Source organism: Dipteris shenzhenensis, chromosome 26 (genome assembly GCF_047967505.1).
Source record: "Dipteris shenzhenensis isolate YYH24624 ecotype China chromosome 26, Dip_SZ_1.0, whole genome shotgun sequence".
Lineage (NCBI taxonomy): Eukaryota > Viridiplantae > Streptophyta > Polypodiopsida > Gleicheniales > Dipteridaceae > Dipteris > Dipteris shenzhenensis.
Window position 1 is genome coordinate 51,977,725 of NC_141621.1, and position 24,919 is coordinate 52,002,643.

The 24,919-nt window shown below is 44.0% G+C and overlaps 1 protein-coding gene across 1 annotated transcript in view; it reads left to right on the top strand.

Annotated features, from left to right (window-relative positions):
- Positions 1 to 24,919, top strand: part of RPL15 (ribosomal protein L15) — a 51,514-nt gene that overhangs the window by 22,414 nt on the left and 4,181 nt on the right. The window contains exons 3-4 of the mRNA XM_087398046.1: positions 9,187 to 9,399; positions 9,608 to 9,759. Coding sequence (XP_087254172.1) covers positions 9,187 to 9,399; positions 9,608 to 9,759 — 365 coding nt within the window. The remainder of the gene's footprint in view (positions 1 to 9,186; positions 9,400 to 9,607; positions 9,760 to 24,919) is intronic.

Below are 24,919 nucleotides of genomic sequence, written 5' to 3' on the forward strand. Positions count from 1 at the left end.
GCTTCAAAGTACACTGAAGTTTTTCAGCAGATGTGTGGTGGTACCAAAACACAACAATAGGTCTGTGAAATGAAAGTCGGCTCAGCAAGGCACTCTGAAATGATGATTGCACTGATGTGCTGCAGCAGGTGTGGAGGTATTCCAAATGCAAAGCCATGCCTCGAAATGCTCCAGCAGGTCACCACAGTTTAAAACAGCTAATATAGAAGTGCTCAAAACAGCTCAACAACGACTCCGTTGAAGGAGGATAGAGAGAGAGTCAGCACAGAGACCTTGAGTTCGGCGATGGAGAGCTCGACACGTGCATGCGAGCCTTGAAGACTGTGTCGACCAGCTAGCTTTCAACCTCCACACGTGTAGGTGCAGCTTGTAGGAGCTGCCGGGGCCCGGCCAGCAAGCAAGGAACTTGCATGAAGGCCACTGCAGCAGATGAAGCGGTGGCTATGGAGGCAAAAATAGAAGCAAACGGATGAAGGAAGGAGTCAGAATTGAGGCGAGAATGAGCAGGCTGCATAGGAGAGGCGGCTGAGCAGAGTTAGGGTTTGGGCAAGGGTGACGAAGTAGGGTTAGGGCAAGGGTGACGTGGCAGCTATGGAAGGTGTCTATACCATGTTGGAAACATGGTGAAGGGAGATAGAGAGAGAGAGTCAGGGTGTGAGGAAATAATGCTCAAATGAAGACATGAAGGAAGGCTTTCATTCATTCATTAAGTATCACAAGACAAGTGAAGTACAAGCCTTATATAGGCTACTCATTGACACACTAGCACCTAGTGCATATGGGATGAGTCCCATGATGACACGTGGCACTCACACAAGACTCACACACATACACCAACACTTCACACCAACACACTCTTTTTTTTTTCCAAGAAACACCAACACACTCTTTGACTATGATATCTTCAAGAAAACTTTCCATCTAGTATTCAACACTTTGAAGACTTCCTCAATGTCATTGGAGGGAAAATTTGAGTGCGTTCCACCAAGCTGAATTCCTTCGTGTCCTTTTCATTGAAGCTTTCCAGCCCATAGCTCAATCCTTCCATAACCAAAATTTTTGTTCTTGATTGGAGAGCCTGGATTCCTTTCTAATTTCCAACCAAGGTTTCCACAAGAAAACTCCTTGATGCCCCCCACTTTGAGCCCTTTTTCGAAGAGCTAGCTGGCTTTCACCAGGTCACTATCGCTCAGGGAATCCTCTTTAAAGATAACTGAGACCCAGAGAGAGTCTAAGGTCATAAATGGTCCCTTGCCGATGAATTTGAGGTGGGCTTTAATAGCTTCAAAAGCTTTCCAAATGGATCTTCATAATAGCTTCCCTTGGTCAGGCAGGGTTCATGATTGTAGAGGGCAGAGAGTCTGGGATAGTTCTTCCACTTGGGAGCCCTAAAAGGTCTAACTTGTCCAATAGAAGTTGTGCCTGCCTTAATGACCCAAGAAGCTGAAATCTTGTAGGCAGCATGTTGGATATCAACAACTCCCAGGCCTCCTTCATTTTTGGGTCTTGTATAGAATGCCCATCTTACCTGGGAAATTCTTCATTTGGAGGTGTCCTACCTAACAGAAAGGACTTGCAGATTCTGATGAACTTCTCCACGGCAGCCTCAGAAGGGCACCAACAAGTTAAATAGAAGCTAGATATTGGGTAAAGCACTGATTTAACACCATTTCCTTCATGCAAGGTTTCCCTGGTACCCTCTCCATCTCTCTTACTTTTCTTTGAGCTGTTAAGGAACAAATCCCACCTGTGTTAGAAACGAGGGAGTGAGAGAGCAGGAAGCAAGAGAGCTGAACGTAGTACTTGCAATAGAAGAATTGTCTAATACAAGAAGTGGGCTGGGTTTTGTCTAAGTGACAAAACCTTATCCTTCACTAACCGTAGTTAGTGAACTAACTGTGGTTAGGGGAAAAAACCTCTAAATGAGGGAAAAGTGCCCCTAACCTACTTATTACCTTACATTGGTTACTGCTGAATTATAATAATAATTCTAACACCCCCCTGCGGTGCCAATGTCATGTACAAGGAAATGATCAATCACCAAAAGGATATAAGTTCAGGGCACTACGAAATGCCTCAAACTTTTCACGTGGAAGTGGTTTGGTGAAGATGTCTGCAACATTGTCATGTGTTGACACATAGATCATACTGATCTCTCCTGCATGCAACTTCTCTCTGACATAGTGACAGCGAACGTCAATGTGCTTCGTGCGAGCATGGAAAACAGGATTCTTTGCCACTGCTATAGCACTCTGACTATCAGTGAGAATCGGAGAAGGACCCTCCAATGAAAGATGAAGATCAGCAAATCAACGACGCAGCCAAACACATTCAACTGTCGCTGTGAAAGCTGCCCTGTACTCAGCTTCACATGAGGAGGTAGCCATTGTAGACTGTTTCTTGCTCAACCAAGAAATGCAAGCATGTCCTAGAAAGAAATAATTCCCATTGGTGACTGCCTAGTATCATAGTCTCCAGCCTAATCTGAGTCACTGTAAGCATGCATCTGCAAGTCACCCTTCTGAGAAACATCAAGCCAAAAGACTTTGTACCTTGCAAGTAACGAAAGATGCGTTTTACACCCTGCCAATGCATAATCTTTGAGCTGTGCATATACTTGCTCACCTGAGAAATTGAGCCTGCTCACCTGAGAAACTGAAAACTGAATATCAGGTCGTGTATTGCAGAGATAAATGAGGCATCCAACAGCTTGACTATAGAGTGTGACATCAATTGATTCACCTCCATCATGCATTGTAAGCTTCAGCCCCGGCTCCATGGGAGTGGACATAGGCTTGCAATCATGCATGTTGAATCTGTCCAAGAGCTTTTGAACATACTTGGACTGAGACATAACAATGCCACATTTCTCTTAAATAAACTGGATCCCCAAAAAGAAATGTAACAAGCCCAAGTCTGACATATCAAATGTAGCTTTCAACTGGGCCTTGAAATCTGCAATTGCTTCCTCATTTGATCCGGTGAGCAACATGTCATCTACATAAAGAATGATGACCAGAATATCCCCCCCATCCTTCTTGATGTAGAGGGTGCTCTCAGTTGGACTATTGTGCAGCCCCTTGCTGTCAGAAAGGCATCAATTTTGGCATACCATGCACATGGGGCTTGTTTCAGCCCATACAAAGCTTTATTCAGCTTGCATACCTGAAGTGCATTTCTTGAAATTTCAAAGCCCGGAGGTTGTTTGACATAAACCTTTTCCAACAAGTCTCCATTAAGGAAAGCTGTTTTAATGTTCAACTGATGAACATTCCATTCAAAATTTGCAGCCATGGCTATAACTGACCTGATGGTTGTCATCCTGGATGTAGGAGCAAAAGTCTCCTCATAATCTATGCCCTTTTTCTGAGCATATCCTTTTGCAACCAACCTTGCCTTGTACCGATCAATGGACCCATCTAGCTTTCTTTTGACTTTGAAAACCCACCGTGTACCTATGGCATTCTTACCTGGTGGCAAATCCACAACATCCCAAGTTTGATTTTTATGAATGGACTGCAACTCATCGTGCATGGCATTCATCCAATGCACATTATCTTTTGCTTCTTCAAATGTCTCAGGCTCCTCCTCATCAAGAAGAGTACTTGCATAAGCTGATTCAACTGAATGAGCTCCCTCCATGTGCCTTACTGCACTACGAGTTCTGCCAGGCAATGGAGCTTCAAGCCTACTCTCCCTGAGAGTTTGAAGCAACCAATGCGGGACTGTTTTGGTTGCGTGTATCTCTTGAATTTCTTGCCTGACAACTTCATCCACACCCTGAGGTTGTACCAATTCAGCTGGGGCTGAATTTGTACTTGTGGATCTGGCGGAGGTTGCTGTAAATTCTGATTTTCAGCGGGGGAACCAAATGCTATAGGAAGCATCCCCTCAAACACGTCATCTGAAGAGGCCGGAATCTGAAATTCAGCATTTGTATGTGCAGAATTTTCAGAGAATATGGCATGTTGCGTGTAGCAGGATTGTAGAGACGATAGCCTTTGCTTTGTGAACTATATCCCACAAAAATGCATTTTAGTGCCTTATCTGACACACTTGTGTCTGAACTCCATAGGCACGTGGGCATATGCAACACAACCAAAAACTCTGAAGTGGTCCACTGAAGGCTTTCTTCCATGCCATGCCTCATAGGGAGTGATTGTTTTCAAAGCCTTTGTAGGAGCCCGATTCAAAATATAGTTTGCACACATGAGGCCTTCCAGCCAAAACTTGTGAGGCAACTTCTTACTTGTGAGCATGCATCTATCCATTTCCATGGTGGTGCGATTCTTCCGCTCAGCTTTGCCATTCTGTTGAGGTGTAAGCCTCACTGTAAGCTGATGCATAATGCCTTTTTCTTTCAGAAATGTCTCAAATTCATGAGACATGTACTCCCCCCCTTGATCTGTGCGAAGTGTCTGCACCTTGAGTCCTATCTCATTTTCAACCATAGCCACAAAGTGTTTGAAATGCATAAACACTTCTTATTTTGCCTTGAGACCATAAACTCAAGTGTAATTGGTAAAGTCATCTATGAATGTAACAAAATAGAGATACTCCCAAAAGTAGGTGTCCTCATGGGACCACAGACATCACTGTGAATAAGCTGCAATTTTCTTGTAGCTTTCACTGCACCATCCTTCTTGAAGGGAAGCCTATGCATTTTGCCAAGAATGCAACCTTCACATGCATAAGGAGGAGGCGACTCCAAAGGAGGTAATGCATCAACCATATCATGCCTCTGAAGTGTCATTAAGCTGCCATAGCTCATGTGCCCATACCTGGCATGCCATAACTCCGCATTGTGCATCGCAGCAGTGGGAGTGCTAACTGATAATGCACGATGGGATCTTTTTTCATATAAATCAAGTTGAAAAAGACCCCGATACAAAGTGCCAGACAACCTCAAAGCATATTCATTTTCTTTGTCTCTGACTGCACACTGGTCATCATAAAAAACAACGTGAAATCCTCCTCTATTGAGTGAGGACACTGAAAGCAAATTCTTCTTTATACCTGGCACATAGAGTACATCTGATATTCTGAAATCTGTGCCATCAGTGGATGTGAGAATAATGTCTCCCACTCCACACACTGAATGAGAAGAATTATTTGCACAAGTTACCTTCTTCTTGGTGGGTGAAGAATTCAAAGTTACAAACAGATTTTTCTTGGAAGTGATGTGCTTTGAAGCACCACTATCAAAATACTAAGTATGTGTAGTGTTTCATCAACACTGAAAGAGCATTCATCCTTTGAAGGATCGTAACTGCAAGTCAAAAAAGCATATGGGTCATCATCATTAGTGGCTGTAGTATCTGAACTACCCACTAAAAAATCTGAAGTGCAAGTCAAAAAGGCATAGTGCTCTTCAATCAAGTTGGCTGCAACATCTCCTCCATCATGGCAATGTGGACCTGATGCATCTGATACAGCCATACCGGAATCCCTTTTCTTTTCTTTGGCTATGCGCTTCTTGCACTCTCCAATATAATGACCTGGCTTCTTGCAATAATGACAGATGCCCTTCTTTTTCTGCTTGTTTGTATCACCCTGTGCCTTATAAGAAGGCTGTCCAGAATCAGCTTTATGCTGATGTGTGGGCTGATGGGCATGTGGCTTATGCTGCCCTTTACCCTTGGGAACTTAGAGAGCATAGCATGCTCGCCAGCCCGGGTTGCCATATTTTTCCGTGTTTGTTCCTCTTGCAACAGAAGTCCTACCAACTCGTGAAAGGAGAGAGGATTGCTGCCCCCCTCAATGACAAATTCAGCGAGGTGTGGAAACCAAGATAGGACTTAGGAAGAGAGTTCAGAGTGGTGGAGATCATCTCTGAATCCGGGATGACTTCATCAATGTTCAGCAATTGTTCCCTGAGATCCTGAAGCTTCGTGAGGTGAGAATTCATGGAATCTCCCTCCTCCATATGTGTATGGGAAAGTTCTCGCTTTAGAAAGGAAACTCTAGCATCGTTTCTTGCTACAAACATGCTCTCCAGTATTACCTAAGCTGCCATAGATGTCTTGCATGACCGAATATGAGGTATAATGAATCTCTTGACAGAAAGAGAAATTATTGAAAGAGCTTATCTGTAGAGTCCCATCTTTTTTACTCTGCTGTGGGTGCTCCTGGAGCGGCTGCTCCAATCACCTGTGCTGTATTTGTACCTCTACCCCTGCCTCCAGCTATAGGAGGTACAGGTATAGGTGTTGTATCTGGTTTTTCTTCATCTGCATTGACATAATCCCAAAGATTTCTGCCATCTAAGATATTGCAAACCATGAAACTCCACAAGGAGTAGTTGGTGCCATCCAACTTATCCTCTTGTGTAAGAACCCCGAACACCTCATTTGAGTTGCTCTGTGCCATTTTTGCCGGATAAACTCAGAAATACAGCAAACTGAACAAGTAAAATCCCTTCCTGGGATGTAAGATGCACAAATAAAATCTACCAAAGAAAATTTGCCCTCAGTGACAAATATTGTCACAGCCTATCAAAGGCTTAAAATGCACTTCAATTTGTCCTGCAAATGCTCTCAAAAACTTCCAAAAAACACTGCAGAATTTGCCAATGTCTGCAATGTCACTCAAAATGAGTCCAAAATTACCTGCAACAGTCCCAAAATGCTTGTACACTGCCAAATTGCATCAGAATGCTAAAAGCCCCAATTTCTTCAAGGAAATTGCATCCAAAAGAGGGCAAATTGCTTGAAAGCCCCAAAAATGCAAGAAATTGCTGTGTAAAGCAAAAAGCCCCAAATTTTTGCAAGAAATTGCAACTCAAAAAGGGGCAAATTGACTGAAAGCCCCAATTTGCAATTTATCTGCAAAAAGAACCAAATTCTATGGCCTATGTGCGCAATTGAGCACACCCTCAATCCCAAAATGCACCTGCTTGAATCCACAGCCAAACAATGGCTCACTACAAAAATGCTTGACAAAGAAAATCTGCTCCAAAACAAAAACTGCTAGAACAGAACTGTAGGAATCAACAAAAACATATGTATCCTGTACGGACAGCAACGATACTACTGACAGTCCGTACAATTATACGGGCTGCTGTTGTACGGATGTACCGTTCTTGCTGTACGGGTGTACGGTTGCTGTTGCTGTTGTACGGAGGCACTTGCTGGTGGTGGTGTACGGACGTGCGGTTGGCTGACACAGGACTGTATGGCTTTGTACGGCTGGCTGATGCAGGACTGTACGGACAGCCAGCGCAGGTGTTGTACTGATGGCAGGTTCAAAATCCGTACAGCATACGGACTTTGTACGGCTGCTTGAGCATATGTGTATGGACGGGTAACTCCTACGGTACGGAAAGAATGTGGTGCCTATTGTACGGGCGAGTGGCTCAGGACATGTACGTTATGTACGGCGGCAAACAGTACGACTGAAGCGACGCTGGGTGTACGAACGATTGCACTGGTACGGGAGTTGTTGGTACGAGAGCTGTACGGAACAGCCAACGAGCTGCACGGAACAGCCAACTATGGCTGTATGGAATGATTCGCAGGTAGGTAGCTTCTCACGCTTGAGCTGAAGCTTGCGGGAGCTAGTCCAGAAAGCAGGAGCTCAGGATCTAAGAGCACTCTCACACACGGACAATGGCAGAAGTCCGGGGAGAGAAGCAGATGCTCTGATACCAAATGTTAGAAACGAGAGAGTGAGAGAGCAGGAAGCAAGAGAGCTGAACGTAGTACTTGCAATAGAAGAAGTGTCTAATACAAGAAGTGGGATGGGTTTTGTCTAAGTGACAATACCTTATCCTTCACTAACCGTAGTTAGTGAACTAACTGTGGTTAGGGGAAAAAACCTCTAAACGAGGGAAAAGTGCCCCTAACCTACTTATTACATTACATTGGTCACTGCTGAATTATAATAATAATTCTAACAACCTGTCCTTCATTGTAACTTGAAATCCCATCGGGATCCCCAGTAACTTGAAAGTGGTTCCATTGGGGATTTTGTGACAGCCCAATTGATTGAGAGCCTCCTGATCCTTTCCATTCAGTGTTCTGCACCTTGTTTTTGAGTGATTTATTACATATCACAGAAGCTCTGCAGAAGATGTCCAAGCATTTAAGGACTCCCTTCACATCCTGAGTAGTTTTCCTTGGGGTTAAATTTGTGTCATCCGTAAATCGCTGAGACAAAAGCTGCTTGCTAGAAGGTAGTCAAATCCCTTTTAAGTTGTCCTTTCTAACCTCACCCTGAAGCAGCCACCCCAATGCATCTGCTGCTGTAGCCAAAAGAAGAGGGGCGAGAAGTCATCCCTGTCTAATGGACCTTTTTTAAGCTAAATGCTTGGGTTGTTTCCCTGTTTTGTTCTTGCAGTTGTCCTTTCCAACCTCAACTGAAGCAGCCAGCCCAAAGCATCTGCTGCTATAGCAAAAAGAAGAGGGGCGAGAAGACATCCCTGTCTAATGGACCTTTTTAAGCTAAATCCTTGGGTTGTTTCCATGTTGCAATCACACAAGAACAAATTTTTAGATTCTCAAATGATGAAAATGGTAAAATGGTGGCAAAGTAGAAGAATGAAAAAGTAGGCTTTGAAACATGTGCACACATAAAACTTATTCAACAGCACTACAGCTTAGGATGGGCCTGAAACCGACAAGGCTGTTTGGAATTTGCATTGGACCCATCTCACTAACACTCAATCATATTATGATTATGCAATCTTATATCAACACCTTATTCTCAAATAGTAATTAAGTAATGTTTTCAGATGGCACACCACAAACAAAAGGAGCTGCAAACCCGCATTTGTTAGAAGGCTCTACTTAACAAATCATGACAAATGATAAAGCCATCAGTGTGCTCACCATGTTGCTCGCGAATCCCTACTTCCCCTTAGATATCCCTGCAGAGTCCTCTTTACTCACCATGTTGCTCGCTAAAATGGGTTCCTTCCATTCCTTTTCTGAGCTTCCTTTCCCACCTTGCCATGCTGAAGAACTCTCCAATTTTTTGATTGAGCTTCCCCTTTTATATCCTTTTAAGTATGGTGTCATCTACCCTTAAAGTACAAGTTTCTTCATAATTCATTCGGAGATCATCTTGCACAAAAATTAATTTGTAAGACTGGTCTTATGAAGGTAGGTGTGTGTGTGTAAAGGAAGAGAGAGAGAGAGAGAGAGGCTAAAAGGTAATTTTTTATACTTGATGGTTATGCATGAACAGAAAGATTTCATTTGGGGAATTTAGGTCCTCAACCGGGTTCTCGTAAAAGGCAAAAGAGAAAGGGACGAGGTATTGCTGCTGGGCAAGGTGCGAGTTGTGGATTTGGTATGCGAGGGCAAAAGTCAAGGTCAGGTCCTGGAGTCCGCCCAGGATTTGAGGGAGGTCAAATGCCTTTGTACCGGCGTCTACCTAAGTTGAGGGGCATTGCAGGAGGTATTCATTTTGTACTGAAGTAGATGTGGCATTAATTGTCATATGCTTTCTTTTCGGGGGCTATTGCAGCACCCTTTCTTTCACATATTTGGGTAGTGCAAGGCTCTACGTTCATGTAAGCAAATGGTAGAGGGGAACCTGCTACAAACTTTAATTTCAAACTAAACCAGCGATCTGTTTTCCAACCATCCGGTGGACCTTGTAACAGGCATGTCTGCAGGGCTGCCCAAATATGTTGCAGTGAACCTTTCAGATATTGCAAGTGCAGGATTTCAAGAAGGCGAGGAAGTTTCCTTGGAGTCCCTGAAGAGTAAACGCATAATTAATCCTTCTGGAAGAGATAGAAAATTGCGTCTGAAGGTAATGGCTTTTCTGAACGACTATGAGCTAGGATTGGGGAAAGATATGAGCGAAGTGTCTTTTTAAACTTTGTAGCTGAGAACACAGCAGAAATAAGGACTGGCTCATTGCCTGGGCTTCTAGTGCAGCTCTTCATTGTTGTTGAGTCTGCCTTGTACCTCTAGAGCGTCACAAATAAACAGCAGAGTACCTATCATGATACATCCATCCTCAAGTTTACTGTGAATCAACTGTCAAGCATAAACTAACTAGCTACTTTGCCATCATCAATATGTGTAGCATCCTTCCAAAGATGAGATGGATCAATGTATAGAACCTCCATTTTTTATATTATTCTAATGGTTATATGGTTAGAATCAAGACGGTCGGCCTTGCTGCTCCAAGCTTGGTCCTCTTGGCTGAATGAACGAAGCCATAAGCTGGCCCATTCAATCACATGGTAAAGCACTGATTCTAGGCATGAGCCGTAATGCAAGTTTTTTTGCAACCATCTTGTGTCCGCCCTATAGCTCTCCATGTATGCCTGACATGAATATACAGTATACCTGTAATCATGCCTCGTGAAAGTTATTTTACACATTTGTCATGTCAAATCAATGGGCCCTTACGTTTGGGTTTCAGATATGGAAGCATTCTGAATAGACCACCCTTAGATCAATTGTAAAGATGCAAGCAACGTCATGCCCCATGGTAATTCGGGTCTTCTCAAAGCTATCTTAATGTTGATTCAGCTCATATAGTTTGGAAGGAACATTTGGGAATGACAATTACTGAGTTCTTTTCTGCCTCTGTCTCTTCTGCAATCTACAATTTGTGGTCCATCAACAGTACACTTGTGTCGAGTGAAATGGGGGAAAGTGTGAGGCTTTATTTAGTGTATACCGCTGAGAGAATTTGTGACAGGAAGCAGGCTCTTTTCCGTAACATGGTATTAGAGCCAAATATAGCACTCTTGTGATCTAGCACAACATCCATAGGTATCTTTAACTTGCAGAGTGTTTGTTACTTTGATACTGAGAAATGAAAATATTCAAAAAAAGGACATAGGGAAAAACGCCTGATGCTATATCCATCGTAATGTGATACAACTGACTATGGATGCCAAGTGGTCGAACTCCCATAATGCCAGACACAAGCAAGCATCTCTTCCATAATGGGATTGCACTCACGACTCACTTGGGAAACCTGAGATTGTGTTGTTTTGGAACTTTCTCCTTTTTCGACTGAAGTAGGATTATTTAACCCAAACCCAAGGAGTTAATCTAATATCTAGTTTTCCCTCCCAAACCCTCACAAATAAAGTCTTCCTGATCTGCAACAGTGGAACAATTGCTCCCTTGTAACATGCATGAAGCTTACACATCTCTCTCACTCTTTATGCCTGTCCTAACTACTTGGTGCGCAAGCATGATGCTAGCTAAGGGGAGGGGGGGGGGGAGAGAGAGAGAGAGACTGAACACGTATAATCTACATCACATCACACTTATAGCTGTTGCACTGAAAGAAATATGAACATTTTGAAAGACCGAAGGGTCTATGAGATTGAAAAAACCAGATACAATGAAAGCTAAGAGGTGGGGCCACTAAATGGGCGACCATACCCAAGGCTGATATCTCTAAGGAGAAAAATAAATACATCGTGTTGTTGCTTGCGAGAGAGAAGCCCAAACAAAGGACAACAAGGGAAAGTCCCTTGCGGTTGACCAATTGGTCAGCTATATATGCCTATCTCTTGCATATCAGATAAAGTGCAGATCTGCTTCTCACGTGGAATGCCCTCTGTGTGCCCTCTCTCAACCGGTAGCCTGCAAGATGATACCCGGAATTGCTTGATTGAGATCCTTAGTGCATGTGAGATAGATTTGAGTGTAGCCCGATGGCTCAGTGAACCCTTTCTTTGAAATCTGCAAGCGATGATCTCTGTAGAAGCTGAGCTTTAACGAAGGCTTAGGGGCACCAGCCAAGTTTTGTACTTGTGGAGCTGTAATAAATCCTCTTTCATGACCTCGTGATACGTGAGTGGAATGGATGGGGGCTATACTAGAATGTGGCAGTCTGTCCATATTCAGTTCCAAGCTTGCAAACATTCTGTGTGTTCAAGTATACCAGCTCTGCTGATCCTCCTTTGCCTCCAGTGCGATATAAATGACCGCTTGAAATATTGCATCAAGCTGTAGAGGGCTAACCCCAAACTCTACTAGCAGATCATGGTGTGGGACCGATGGCTTGCTCGAGATAATCTGATCAAGGAAACTTGTAGTCTTTCTATGTAGGACCAGTCTGTCTCCGATGGATTTGTCTCCTCAAAGGTCCCACATTACATCCTTGCTGGATGGACAAGCGACTCAAAGGGAAGAGACTTGGTTCTTGGGTCCTGGAAATGTGATCGAAAGCACTGATGCTTGAGCTTGGCTAGTGCGGCAATATCATTTGCTAAAATGGGCCTGCATGGCTGGTTGCATTGTGAAGATCGGTGTGAGAAGGGGACCCTCAAACAAGCATAGGATGCAACAATCTCCACTGGAGCCCTGTCAAAGGTAAGAGTAGGACCACATCATCTGGGTATAGTAGAATTGGGATCAGGGAACCAGCTAAGGGGGAACCTGCACCGTTTTCTAGCTACTATCTATAATGTGTTGACCTTGACAATCACCAAATGAGCCACTCAATACATTTGAAGGATTTCGGCAATGAAGAGGGCTGAATAAAACATTTGGTTCCTCAACCAAGCATTGGATCTGGCCGTAGATGTTAGGGGTCGCCTGCTATGGCTGATGGCCGAGGACCATAAGCACTCAATATGGAAACGCTGTGGTGGCTGAAGGGCCTGATGGTTGCAGAGGCTGCAGGCTGACATGCTGCACTAGGTGATGCTAGAAGAATGAGCTAGTCCTTGTAGTGTCACCCCCCACCTGTGAGGCCCTAAAGGAGGATGACAAGGGAGGTACACCAGCAGCTTAGATAGATGCCATGTGGGGCAAGAAAGGGGCTGCCACAGGGGCAGATCTGGGATGGGGTGCAGTGCTGCACCTGGAACATATCTGCAGGCAGCTGCGCAGCAGACAGTTGCAGGTTGGAGCAGATATGCAGGTTCGGCAGAGCCAGAAGCTGGCGCAGACTGTATGGCTGCCACATGGCAGTAAGGTGCAGCAAAAGGAGCCACTTGTGTCTAGGTCTAGCTAAATTTAACCATAAGCTCTAGGAGGTTACGTCTCCTAAGAGAGCATTTCTGCATTTCGTAGGATCTTCTCCCGGTCCTAGTGATGCCCTATGGGCCCTGGTATGTGCCTTGTAGGCATAGTAATAGGCACTCTAGTACTTTAGTACCTTTTATGCCATGACACCTAGGACACTTAGTTCTAGGGTCTACCTTCAAGTACATTGTACTTTCTTTTCTTCAAGTTAGTTGACGTGACCGCTTATCTCCATCGACTCCTATACTTGCTTTTTTTGCTCATCACTCCTACAGTGGTATCAGAGCGGGTATTGCTTTTGTCTTCCAGCTCTCCTCAGCCCCCCGAGTCCTCCATTGCTCATTGCAAGTCTGCTGCTCTGCTGGTCGTCACATCTCCAGCCTGTTCGAGGATCTTCAACTGCTGTCTAAGGCTTCCAGAGCCATTTTTGTCGCCATAACTTACCTTATTGCTGCTTTCCAGCAGAGGCGACTACTTCTAGGCCCTGCTGCAGCTTTTTCGAGGTCTCCTACAGCACCCCTGGCCATCGCCATTTTTTGTGCTGCAGATCCAGGCGCCCAGCTCCCGCAACCTCATACAGATCTCAGATCTACTTGCGCCTCCATCCGTACAGTCCGTACGACTGTACGGACACCCGTACAAACAACTTGCAAATACTACGTACATGCGTCGCCATACAGCCATGTACCTGCTTCGTACACTGCGCTGCCATACAGCCATGTACCTGCGCTAAGTACCTACTATGCCGTACGTTGTACCTACATACTGTACTTGCTCCTAGGAGGCGTCCTGCTGTCGTGACCTGTCCAAAGCCCTCCACAGGAGACATTTGCAGCCATGCTCACATTTCGAGGTGTCTGAGGGCTGTTCCAGCTCTGCTCCAGCCGCTTTTTGCACTTCAACCTGCTGCAGCAGCTCCATGGTCTGTCATATTCTACCTAAAGAGGTCTTTTCGGTCTCAGCCTTCAGTTCAGGGGACAAGAAGCTGATTTACAAGCAACATTTGCTGTCTCTTACTGTTTTTTGACAGTTTTTACTGTCAAACCCTAATTTCCAACAGGAAAATTTAGGGCTTTTGACATTTGGACCTGCAACCTATCAATACAACATTTTGGACAAGGTTGACAACTGAAATCCTTCTTAAAATTGAAGTTTTCAGTAAAATTCAGGTTCAGGACTGTCACATTGTGCCACGTCATGGCTCAGGCCAACAAAATTTGGGGCTTTTGTGTTGGGAGCTCAATTTCAGCTGGTAACTCTGTTTCTATACCTTGCTGCACATATTTACAGTCTATTTGCTCTCTCTATTTTATCATCTGAGCAAGAAAAGGCACAGTGAAGCCTCCTGGAAATCTCTATCGTTGGCTCAGAGGTATTTGGGACAGTAAGACATATTTTTGCAGTTTAAAGCCGTGAGGCTATCCTTTGGTCACTTTGTCAGTGCATTTCTATTAGTACAACAATGGCTGGGAACAATCACGACTTATTTGGCATTCTTCGTGAGGATGATAAATTGGATGGGACCAACTATCTGATGTGGTCTTATCTCATGAAACATATTCTTGTTGCAAGGCACTTTTGGAATATTGTTTCTGGGGTTGATCTGAGGCCAGCCAATGCTTTAGTGGGGCCCCTACTGCTGGTCCCTCTGCAGAGGGTACTCCTCCTGATGTTTTATCCTCTAGCACCCCTGTTGCTGCTCCTCCAACTCAAGAACAGTCAAGATGGGATGCAAGAGATGCAAATGCACATTTCTGTATTGCCTTATTGCAAGAGAATCATTATTCCACACATCTGGTCTTGCAGGATAGCAAAGGATGCTTGGGACAAATTGGCTTCTCTTTATCAGATTCGCAATGAGGCACATGTTGCATAATGAAGGTGATTCTATGGATGCATACCTGACAAAGGTCAAGGATCTCATGGAACAACTTGCCAATATTGATGAGGTGGTGCCAAATTCTCAGCTTGTCAGTACCACATTGAATGGACTGCCAGATACATATCAAGGGTTTGCCACAACCCTTCGATTAGTGGCCATGGGTGATCCAGATCACTACTCTTTTGATCAGCTTGTCACTTTGCTTTTGCAGAAAGAGCAAAGTCGTAATAGACAAGCTATTATTCTTGACCATGCATTTGCTTCACAGTAGACAGGAAGAGGCAAGGCTTCCAAGCCTATGGGCAAGCCTAAAAATGGGCCTAACAGTGGCAATTTCTCCAATGCAACTAAAAATATAGTAGATAAGTCAAAGAAGAAAAGATGCAACTATTGTCGCAAGCCTGGGCATGAAATTTCAGAATGCAGGAAGCGAATTGCTTTGGAGAAAAAGAAAGTAGGATTGATAGTTAATGCCTCACATGCAATTGAATCCCACGAGCCAACAGATGCCTCACATGCACATGCTCTCCAGGATGATTGGGCATGGGCTGTCCACTGCTCCTTTGATCCCTCCCAAGCTGATGCATTATTTACTGCTAATGATGCTAAGTCTTGGTATTTTGATAGTGGTGCTTCCAAGCACGTCACATCTTGCAGATAGTTGTTTGATTCCTTAGCTGATGCACCTCGTGGGGAAACTGTCACATGCGCTAACAATGCCTCCTATGTTGTAAAAGGAATTAGAGATGTGCAGCTCACATCCATTACAAGCCATCCTGTCACTTTGACTAATGTTCTTTTTCAACTTGATTTCAATTTCAGCAATTGCCACTTCAGGTTTCAGAGTGATTTTTGATGGATACAGATGCCTAGTATATGATCTTCGTGATGACAATGCCATAGTTCTCACTGGAACTTTGATGAAAAAGGGGCTTTATCACCTTGATGATCACTCAGTTGCACTCTCTATTGAAGCATTTGCTATTTCAGATTCACAGCTTGTTGAAACTCATCTTTGGCATGAGAGAATGGGTCATCTCAATTATAGAGCTCTTGCAATGTTACATTCATAGGACATGGCAAATGATGTACCTCAAACTCACACAGTTTCCAAAGATGTGTGTGAGGGTTGTCTTTTGGGTAAGATGCATCGGTTTCCTTTTCAAAAGAATTGTCTTAAACTCTCACAAAGGAAATTGCAGCTAGTGCACAGTGATGTCTGTGGCCCAATGAGGACAAATGCCATTGGGGGGTACAAATATTTCATGACTCTCATTGATGACTTCACAAGATATTGCTGGGTATATGCTTTAAAAGCCAAATCTGAAGTGTTCTCATGCTTTCAGAGGTGGCTGAATATGGTTGAGAATGAATCAGGATGCAAGCTTGTCACCCTCAACACAGACAGGGGGGGAGAGTATATGTCAAAGGAGTTTGATGCATTTTTGTCTTCACAGGGCATTATTCACTCATGCACTACTCCTCACACTCCTCAGCATAATCCTATTGCTGAGAGGAAGAACAGGTCCACTATGGAGATGGCCAGATGCATGCTTAAGGCCAAGTCCTTGCCCAATAAATTTTGGCTTGATTCAGTGATGTGTGCCAACTATGTGCTGAATAGATCACCTACAAGGGCATTGAAGACTCTTACAGCTTATGAAGCATGGAAAGGCAGGAAGCCTTCACTTTCACACATGAGAGTTTTTGGGTCTCTTGCATATGTTCATGTACCATCTCAGCTGAGACATAAGCTTGATGACAAGGCAATCAAATGCATATTTATTGGTTACAGCCAGGAGAGCAGAGGGTATAGGTTATACCAACCAAATATTGGGAAGATTATTATGAGTAGAGATGTAATCTTTGCTGAACATTCGGCTTCTCGTCTTGTGGACTGCAAAGCTAAGCTAGAAGCTGACATGTTTGATGCCTTTGACTCTTGGTTACCTCTTCCTTCCTCAGAGGGGGACTTTGACCAGCAACATGAGCCTCTTGCAGACCCTCCAACAAGCAATGATCAGCCTATACCCCATGCTGATTTGCAGGTTTTTCTTTCAACACAAAATGATCCCACTATTCATGATGCAATGATTGAAGAAAGAGCTGTCAATAGACAGCAAAGGCAAGTTCCCAGATGGCTTCTTGATACATTGACGGACAACAAACAAGATCAGCCCTTTACTGCCCGGACAAGATCAGGGAATAGACAAATGCATGGTCACTTTCTTGAGTTTGCACTCATTGCTACAGCTTGCAATGAAGAGCCTTTGTGCCATAAAGATGCTTTTGACAGCAAAGAGTGGATGGATGCAATGAGAGCTGAGTTACAATCCATTGCCAAAAATGACACATGGGAATTAGTAGATCTCCCTCTGGGCAAGCATGCCGTTGGTACCCAGTGGGTCTTTAAATTAAAAAGGAAATCTGATGGCAGTATAGATCGACACAAAGCCCGTCTTGTTGCAAAAGGGTATGCCCAACAACAAGGCATTGACTTTGAGGAGACCTTTGCTCCCACATCCAGGATTACTACTATTAGATGTGTCATTGCCATTGCAACCCATCACCATTGGCAAGTGCACCAGCTTGACATCAAGATTGCTTTTCTTCATGGGGATCTACAAGAAGAAGTTTATGCAACACAACCTCTTGGCTTTGAGGTTGTTAATTCTGAAAACAAGGTATGCCGGCTTAGAAAAGCCCTTTATGGTTTGAAGCAGGCACCCAGGGCATGGTATGCCAAAATTCACGCACACTTACTATCCCTTGGTTTTCAGAATAGCCCCACAGAGCCCACTCTTTATGTCCGTGGGAGTGGATCTGATTTTTTAGTGCTGATAAGTTCACAGCATTGGCAGGCAGTGAAGAGAGTCTTCAGATATCTCAGAGGCACTCAAGATTTAGCCCTCTTCTATGGTGATCAGGGTTCACTTACCAGTCTTCCGATAGGCTTTACACTTGGTTCCCTTTGTTACATGATCTGACATACCTTATACATTCATAGGTGGCTATATCCTTTTGGATGAACATGTGCCACCATGACTAGAAAATACCAGGTATTCTGAGACGTTTCCAGAATACTTCAGCCCATACCATGGAGGGGGGTTTGTAGGCCATCTTCTCCCGGTTCTAGTGATGCCCTATGGGCCCTGGTATGTGCCTTGTAGGCATAGTAATAGGCACTCTAGTACTTTAGTGCCTTTTATGCCACATAGGACATTTAGTCCTATGTGACACCTAGGACACTTAGTCCTAGGGTCTACCTTCAAGTACATTGTACTTTCTTTTCTTAAGTTAGTTGACGTGACGGCTTATCTTCATCGACTCATGTACTTGCTTTTTTTGCTCATTGCTCCTACAAATATGGGTCGGTGGGCCAGTCTGCAGACTGGTCAGGGGAGTTGGCAGAGCATCCAGCCCTCTATAAAAGGCCGCGAGAGTCAGGTCTTATTCACACTTTGTGCCTCACTGAAGGCTACCTAGGTGAGCAGCAGGGAGGCAGCCAGCAACCATTGTGGGTGAGCCTCACATTGCGCATCATTTCGGAGCAGCAGATGCGGCGACACAACAGGTAGTCCAGCATGCAGATCGTATGAAGGGTGAAGAGCAGTACACTGCAGGGTCAGATGCATCAAGGATCGGGAGCAAACAGGGCCTCACCATTGGCTGTCCTCCACCGGAGCAGCAAGGACGACTGTTTGCTGGCTCTAGGAGAGCATGCAGGTTGACTGTTTTGAAGACGCCATGAGGAGGTAGAGAACAGTTGTTGTAGTGACGGGTCCACATCTAGGCAGCACCTGTGTACCACACCTTTGTACATGGTTTTGTCTATCTTTGGATCAATATATATTTACTGTTCTACTCTCATGAGCATAGTTCAATAACTGTCTGCATCTCTCTGTATGCTCTTGCGTATGTTAGAATTATAGATATAATTCAGCAATGACCAATGTAATTTAATAAGCTAGTTAGGGGCACTTTTCCTTCTTTAAGAGGTTTTTCCCCGTAACCGTAGTTAGTCCACTAACTATGGTTAGTGACTACCAAGGTTTTGTCACTAGGACAAAACCTTATCTCACTCCTTCAGTTGTATTACTCTCTTACTCTCATTCTATTGCAACTAAGCCTAGGTGAGACAGTAGGTCATCACATAATGTGATGACCTACTGTCTACCCAAAGAGAAAAAGAAGTATTGAGAAGTGCAATTTGAAGTAATGGAAAGGGAATGGAAGAGAAGTACTTGAGTGTGGTACATAAGCAATATGGAAGCAAATTGGTTTAATAGAAATAAGGGTAAGTTGTGGTTATAGTAATTTAAGGCAAGCAAAGGTAGTGGACAATTATGACAACAATCTAGGTTAGAAGAGTTCTATATATAAAAAGGAAAAAACCAACAAGGTAAGTGTAATGAAAGGAGTCAAAAGGCCAAAAGCCATGATGACTTAAATGTTTTGCTTGGGAGGTGGGAGCCGAAATTAGGGGTGAGCAGTTGAGAGTTTTGGATTTGGAGTGTGACATCCGATGAATAATTCTGCAAGGACAAGAGAAGGATTAGAAAGATGTTTATTAGAAAAAATAAAACAAATAAAGAACAAGTTAAAGAAGGGAGTCAAGAAGCCAAAAAGGCCTTAATGACACTATGTGCAACCGTCCAAAGTTGCAAGGGAAATGACCTATGTGTGGTCTTAAGATTTGACAACACCTTTTTGCATAGTGAAAAGACAAAAGAGCGAAGTTAGACAATGGAATAGGACTAATTGCATTAACATAAAAGTTTGTACAAGTTGGTGAATCCCTGTTTATAAAGGAAACCAGCACTGGGCCATTTTGTAGAAATGACTTTGTGGAAACTGTATAGGAGTTGAGCTTGGACAAGTCAAGCTTGGCAAGCATCATTTTTATTGAAGAGGGGAGTCTGCCTACCTGCCACCATCCAAGAAGCAAAACAGTGAGAACCATACCAACGCTTGGTACGCTGTTTCGACCGTGCAGATGTGCTCGAGCTCCACGATCTGCACATCCGCACTGCGCTGTACAGCAGAGCCGTACAAGCCGTACACTTCGTCGTTGTCGCCAGCTGTACATCGTTGACCGTACCACACGTGTGGTGCCGTACACCTGCAGTTAGTTTCAAGCATCTTTCGTACATTAGCGTACAAATTGCCGTACAGTTTGAAGGTGGGCTTGGAAATTCGCATTTATGCAGGACTTTTGAGCAGGGTTCTACTTGCAAGGTTCTTTTGCAGTCATTTGGGTATTTTCGGGTTCGTAGTTGCTTGTGAAGCAGACATTGCAGGCAGATTCAGAGGTTTAGCCCAAAATTTTGGGGCTTTTTGCTGAAATTGCAAAATTTGGGGCTTTCTATGCTTTTGCCCCTTTCTGGCTGCAATTTCAAGCTTGAAATTTGGGGCTTTCAGTTTTGCAGTACAATTTCTTGCAGAAATTTGGGGATTTTGTGATTACATTGCAATTTCGTAGTGAAATTCGGGGCTTTTGCAGACAAAGCGCAATTCTTGCAACATTTGGGGCTTTGGATCAATTTGCCCCTTTCTGGTTGCAATTTTTGGCCTATTTTGGGGCTTTTGTGTTGGGAGATCAATTTTGGAGATTTCAATTCACACTGCCTTTCTGTAAGTGTTTTGTAGCACTTTTGGCAGATTTTGGGAGAGTTTTGATGCTTTGACAGATTTTTGACAGAGAAATTGCAGAAATCTAAGTTGCATTTTCAGCCAGTGCTTGGCTGTGTTTTTTGGGAGTTGTGCATTTCATTCCCAGCAAGGGAATTCAGTTTTGTATTTGCTGTAATCTCTTTCTCAGATATGGCCTAGCAAAATCAGAATGATTTCTAGTTCGGTGGTCTTTCACAGGAAGACAAGTTGGATGGTACCAACTACTCCCTCTGGAGTTTTATGGTACGCAATATTCTGATTTCTCGTAATTTGTGGGATTATGTGAATGGGGATGAGATCCGACCAGCAGGTATGGCACCTAATACCCCTCCCGAGCAAGGAGGAGGAAGAGGTCGTGCACAGGGTGCAGTTGCAGGGCAGGTTGTTGGTGCAGCTGTAGCCACCACTCCAGAACAAAAGAGATGGGATTCACGGGATGCCTTAGCTTTGTCATGCATCTCTCTCTCAGTGAAAAGATTTATCATTCCACATATCTGGTCGTCTAAGACCTCGAAGGCAGCGTGGGATATCTTAGAAAGCATGTATGCAGCTCGGAATGATGCAAGGGTATCTTTCTTGAAAAGAGAGTTAAGTAATACACATATGGAAGAGGGTGACTCCATGTCCGTCCACCTCACAAAGCTACAGGATCTCAGAGAGCAATTATTGAACATTGATGAGATTATTCCTGATTTAGAGATGATTACCACCACTCTGAATTCTCTTCATGAGACTTATCTCAGCTTTCATACCTCGCTGAACTTATCATTGAGGGGGGGTGCAAATCCTCTCACTTTTCATGAGTTGATAGGGCTTCTGCTTCAGAAAGAGCAGACCAGGAAAAACTTGGCTTCACGTGCAGGTGAACAAGCTATGCTCTCAAAGCTTCAGTCAAAAGGAAAGGGACAGGCAAAGACATCAGTAAATCAGCCTTCCAGTGGGTCAGGACAGCCTTCACAAAAGGCTAAGAATGATGCAAGTAAGCCCTAGAAGAAGGGTTTTTGTCATTACTGCAAAAAGCCAGGTCATCACATTGCAGAATGCAGGAAAAGGCTTGCAAAAGAGAAGAAAAACAGCTCCGGTATGGCTGTTTCAGATTCAGCTCCTCATGCATCTGACAGTGGGGATGCTGCAGCCAACTTTGTTGGACAGGATTATGCCTTTTTATCTTGCATTTCAGATTCTAGGCTGGCTGCTCCGGATGCTCGGGATAGTACAGCCACTTGTAATGATGATACATATGCTTTGACTTGCAGTTGTGATCCTTCCACGGATGCATCAGCTTTCAGTGTCAATGAAACACTGAATACATGGTATTTTAACAGCGGTGCCTCCAAGCATATCACTTCTAGGAAGTGTCTCTTCACTTCCTTGCATCCACCTCCCGTTGGTAAGAAAGTCACTTGTGCCAACAACTCGTCATATTCAGTTCGTGGTACAAGAGAAGTTGAGCTTACCGCCATTGATGGCTCAGTTTTCAGACTTTCACATGTCTTGTATGTGCCTGGTATCACCAAGAATCTCCTTTCAGTGTCCACTCTTAACAGGGCTGGATTTCAGGTCATCTTTGAGGATGACAAATGTACTGTCCGAGACAGAGAAAATGATTATGCCTTGAGATTATCTGGTGCTCTGTTTCGTGGGCTTTTTCAGCTTGATCTTTTTGAGAAAAGAGCAGCCCATGCTCTTGCAATTTCTACTCCTACTGCTACCATGCAGAATGCAGAATTATGGCATGCCAGATATGGCCACATGCATTACAACAGCTTGATGACACTTCAGAAGCACTCTATGGTTGATGCATTGCCACCTCTTGAGATACCTCCTCCACATGCCTGTGAAGGGTGCATTTTAGGCAAGATGCATAGATTCCCCTTCAAAAAGGATGGTTCAGTCAAAGCTGTCCGAAAATTACAGCTTATACACAGTGATGTCTGTGGTCCATGAGGACTCCATCATTTGGTGGTCATCTCTACTTTGTTACTTTTATTGATGATTACTCCAATTTCACTTGGGTCTTTGGGCTGAAGCGCAAATCAGAAGTATTCATGGTGTTTAAACACTTTTCAGCCATGGTTAAAAATGAATCTGGACTCAAGATACAAACATTGCGCACAGATAGAGGTGGGGAATACTTATCTGCAGATTTTGATGCTTTTCTGAAAGGCAAGGGTATTGTGCATCAGCTCACAGTGAGGCTGACCCCTCAGCAAAATGGCAAAGCTGAGAGGAAAAATAGAACTCTTATGGAGATGGAGAGATGTATGCTGAAAAGCAAACACATGCCTCACAAATTTTGTCTTGAAGGTCTAATATGTGCCAACTACATCTTAAATCAGTCTCCCACTAAGGCTTTGAAAACAAAAACTCCCTATGAAGTCTGGAATGGGAGAAAGCCTTCAGTGGATCATTTCCGTGTCTTTGGATGCCTTGCATATGCTCATGTGTCAGTTGAATTTCGGCATAAGTTGTCAGATAAGGCAATTAAGTGCATATTTGTTGGGTACAGTGCAGAAAGCAAGGGGTACCGTCTCTACAGTCTTGCTACACGCAAGATCATTGTCAGTAGAGATGTGATATTTGCAGAAAATTCAGCTCACACTCAGGCTGAATTTCATATGCCTTCTTCTTCAAAGGATGTTTTTGAGGGGTTGCTACCCATTGCCTTGGGTTCCCCTGCTGATATTTCTGATGCAAATGAGAATTTACAGCCACCTCCCGATGCTCCAGTTCAGCCACAGGATGTCTTGCCACCTCCACAGGCAGTGGAACAAGTGGTTCAGCAAGAAATTGCAGACATACATGCAGCAAAAACAGTCCCAAATTGGATGTTACAGACTCTCAGGGAGAGTAAGATTGACGCTCCATTACCTGGCAGGACTCGTAGTGCAGTAAGGCACATGGAAGGTACTAATTCAGTGGAATCAGCATATGCAGGTACTCTTCTCGATGAGGAGCAGCCTGCAACATTCGAAGAAGCAAAGGACAATGTGCATTGGATGAATGCCATGCACGATGAATTGCAGTCCATTCAGAAAAATCAGACTTGGGATGTCGTAGACTTGCCACCAGGTAAACATGCCATTGGTACACGATGGGTTTTCAAGGTGAAACGGAAGCCAGATGGCTCCATTGATAGATACAAGGCAAGGCTGGTTGCCAAAGGCTATGCTCAGAAAAAGGGCATAGATTATGAGGAGACTTTTGCTCCTACATCCTGGATGACCACCATCCGATCTGTTATTGCAATGGTTGCACATTTTGAGTGGAATGTTCATCAGTTGGACATTAAAACAGCCTTCCTAAATGGAGACTTGTTGGAAGAGGTTTATGTCAAACAACCTCCAGGCTTTGAAATTTCAGAAAATGCACTTTAGGTATGCAAGCTAAATAAAGCTTTGTATGGGCTGAAACAAGCCCCTCGTGCATGGTATGCCAAGATTCATGCCTTTTTGACCAGCAAGGGGCTGCACAATAGTCCTACTGAGAGCACCCTCTACATCAAGAAGGATGGGGGGGAAATTTTAGTCATCATTCTTTATGTTGATGACTTACTACTCATAGGGTCCAATGAAGATAATATTGCAGATTTCAAAGTTGATTTGCGACTAACTTTGACATGTCAGATTTGGGGCTGCTTCACTTTTATTTGGGGATCCAGTTCTCTCAAGAGAGACGTGGCACTGTTATGTCTTAGTGCAAGTATATGCAGAAACTCTTGGACAGATTTAACATGCATGATTGTAAGCCCATAGCCACTCCCATGGAGCCGGGGCTGAAACTCACAATGCATGATGTAGGAGAATCAGTTGATGCGACATTTTACAGTCAGGCTGTTGGATGCCTTATTTATCTCTGCAACACTGGACCTGATATTCAGTTTGCAGTATCTCAAGTGAGCAGGTATATGCACAGCCCAAAAACTATGCATTGGCAGGCAGTTAAGCGCATCTTCCGTTATTTGCAGGGCACAAAGTCTTTTGGCTTGTTATTTCCCAGGGGGGGTGACTTGCAGATGCATGCCTACAGTGATTCAGATTGGGCTAGTGATTATGACACTAGGCAGTCCACTAGTGGCAATTGTTTCTTTTTGGGTAAAGCTTGCATTTCCTGGTTGAGCAAGAAACAATCTACAGTGGCTACCTCATCATGTGAAGCTGAGTAGAGGGCAGCTCTCACAGCAACAGTTAAATGTGTCTGGCTGCGTCGTCTATTTGCTGATCTTCATGTGTCATTGGAGGGTCCTTCTCCAATTCTCACTGATAGTCAGAGTGCCATTGCAGTGGCGAAGAATCCAGTGTTTCATGCTGGCACGAAGCACATTGAGGTTCACTATCTCTATGTCAGAGAGAAGTTGCATGCAGGAGAGATCAATATGATCTTTGTGTCCACACATGACAATGTTGCAGAT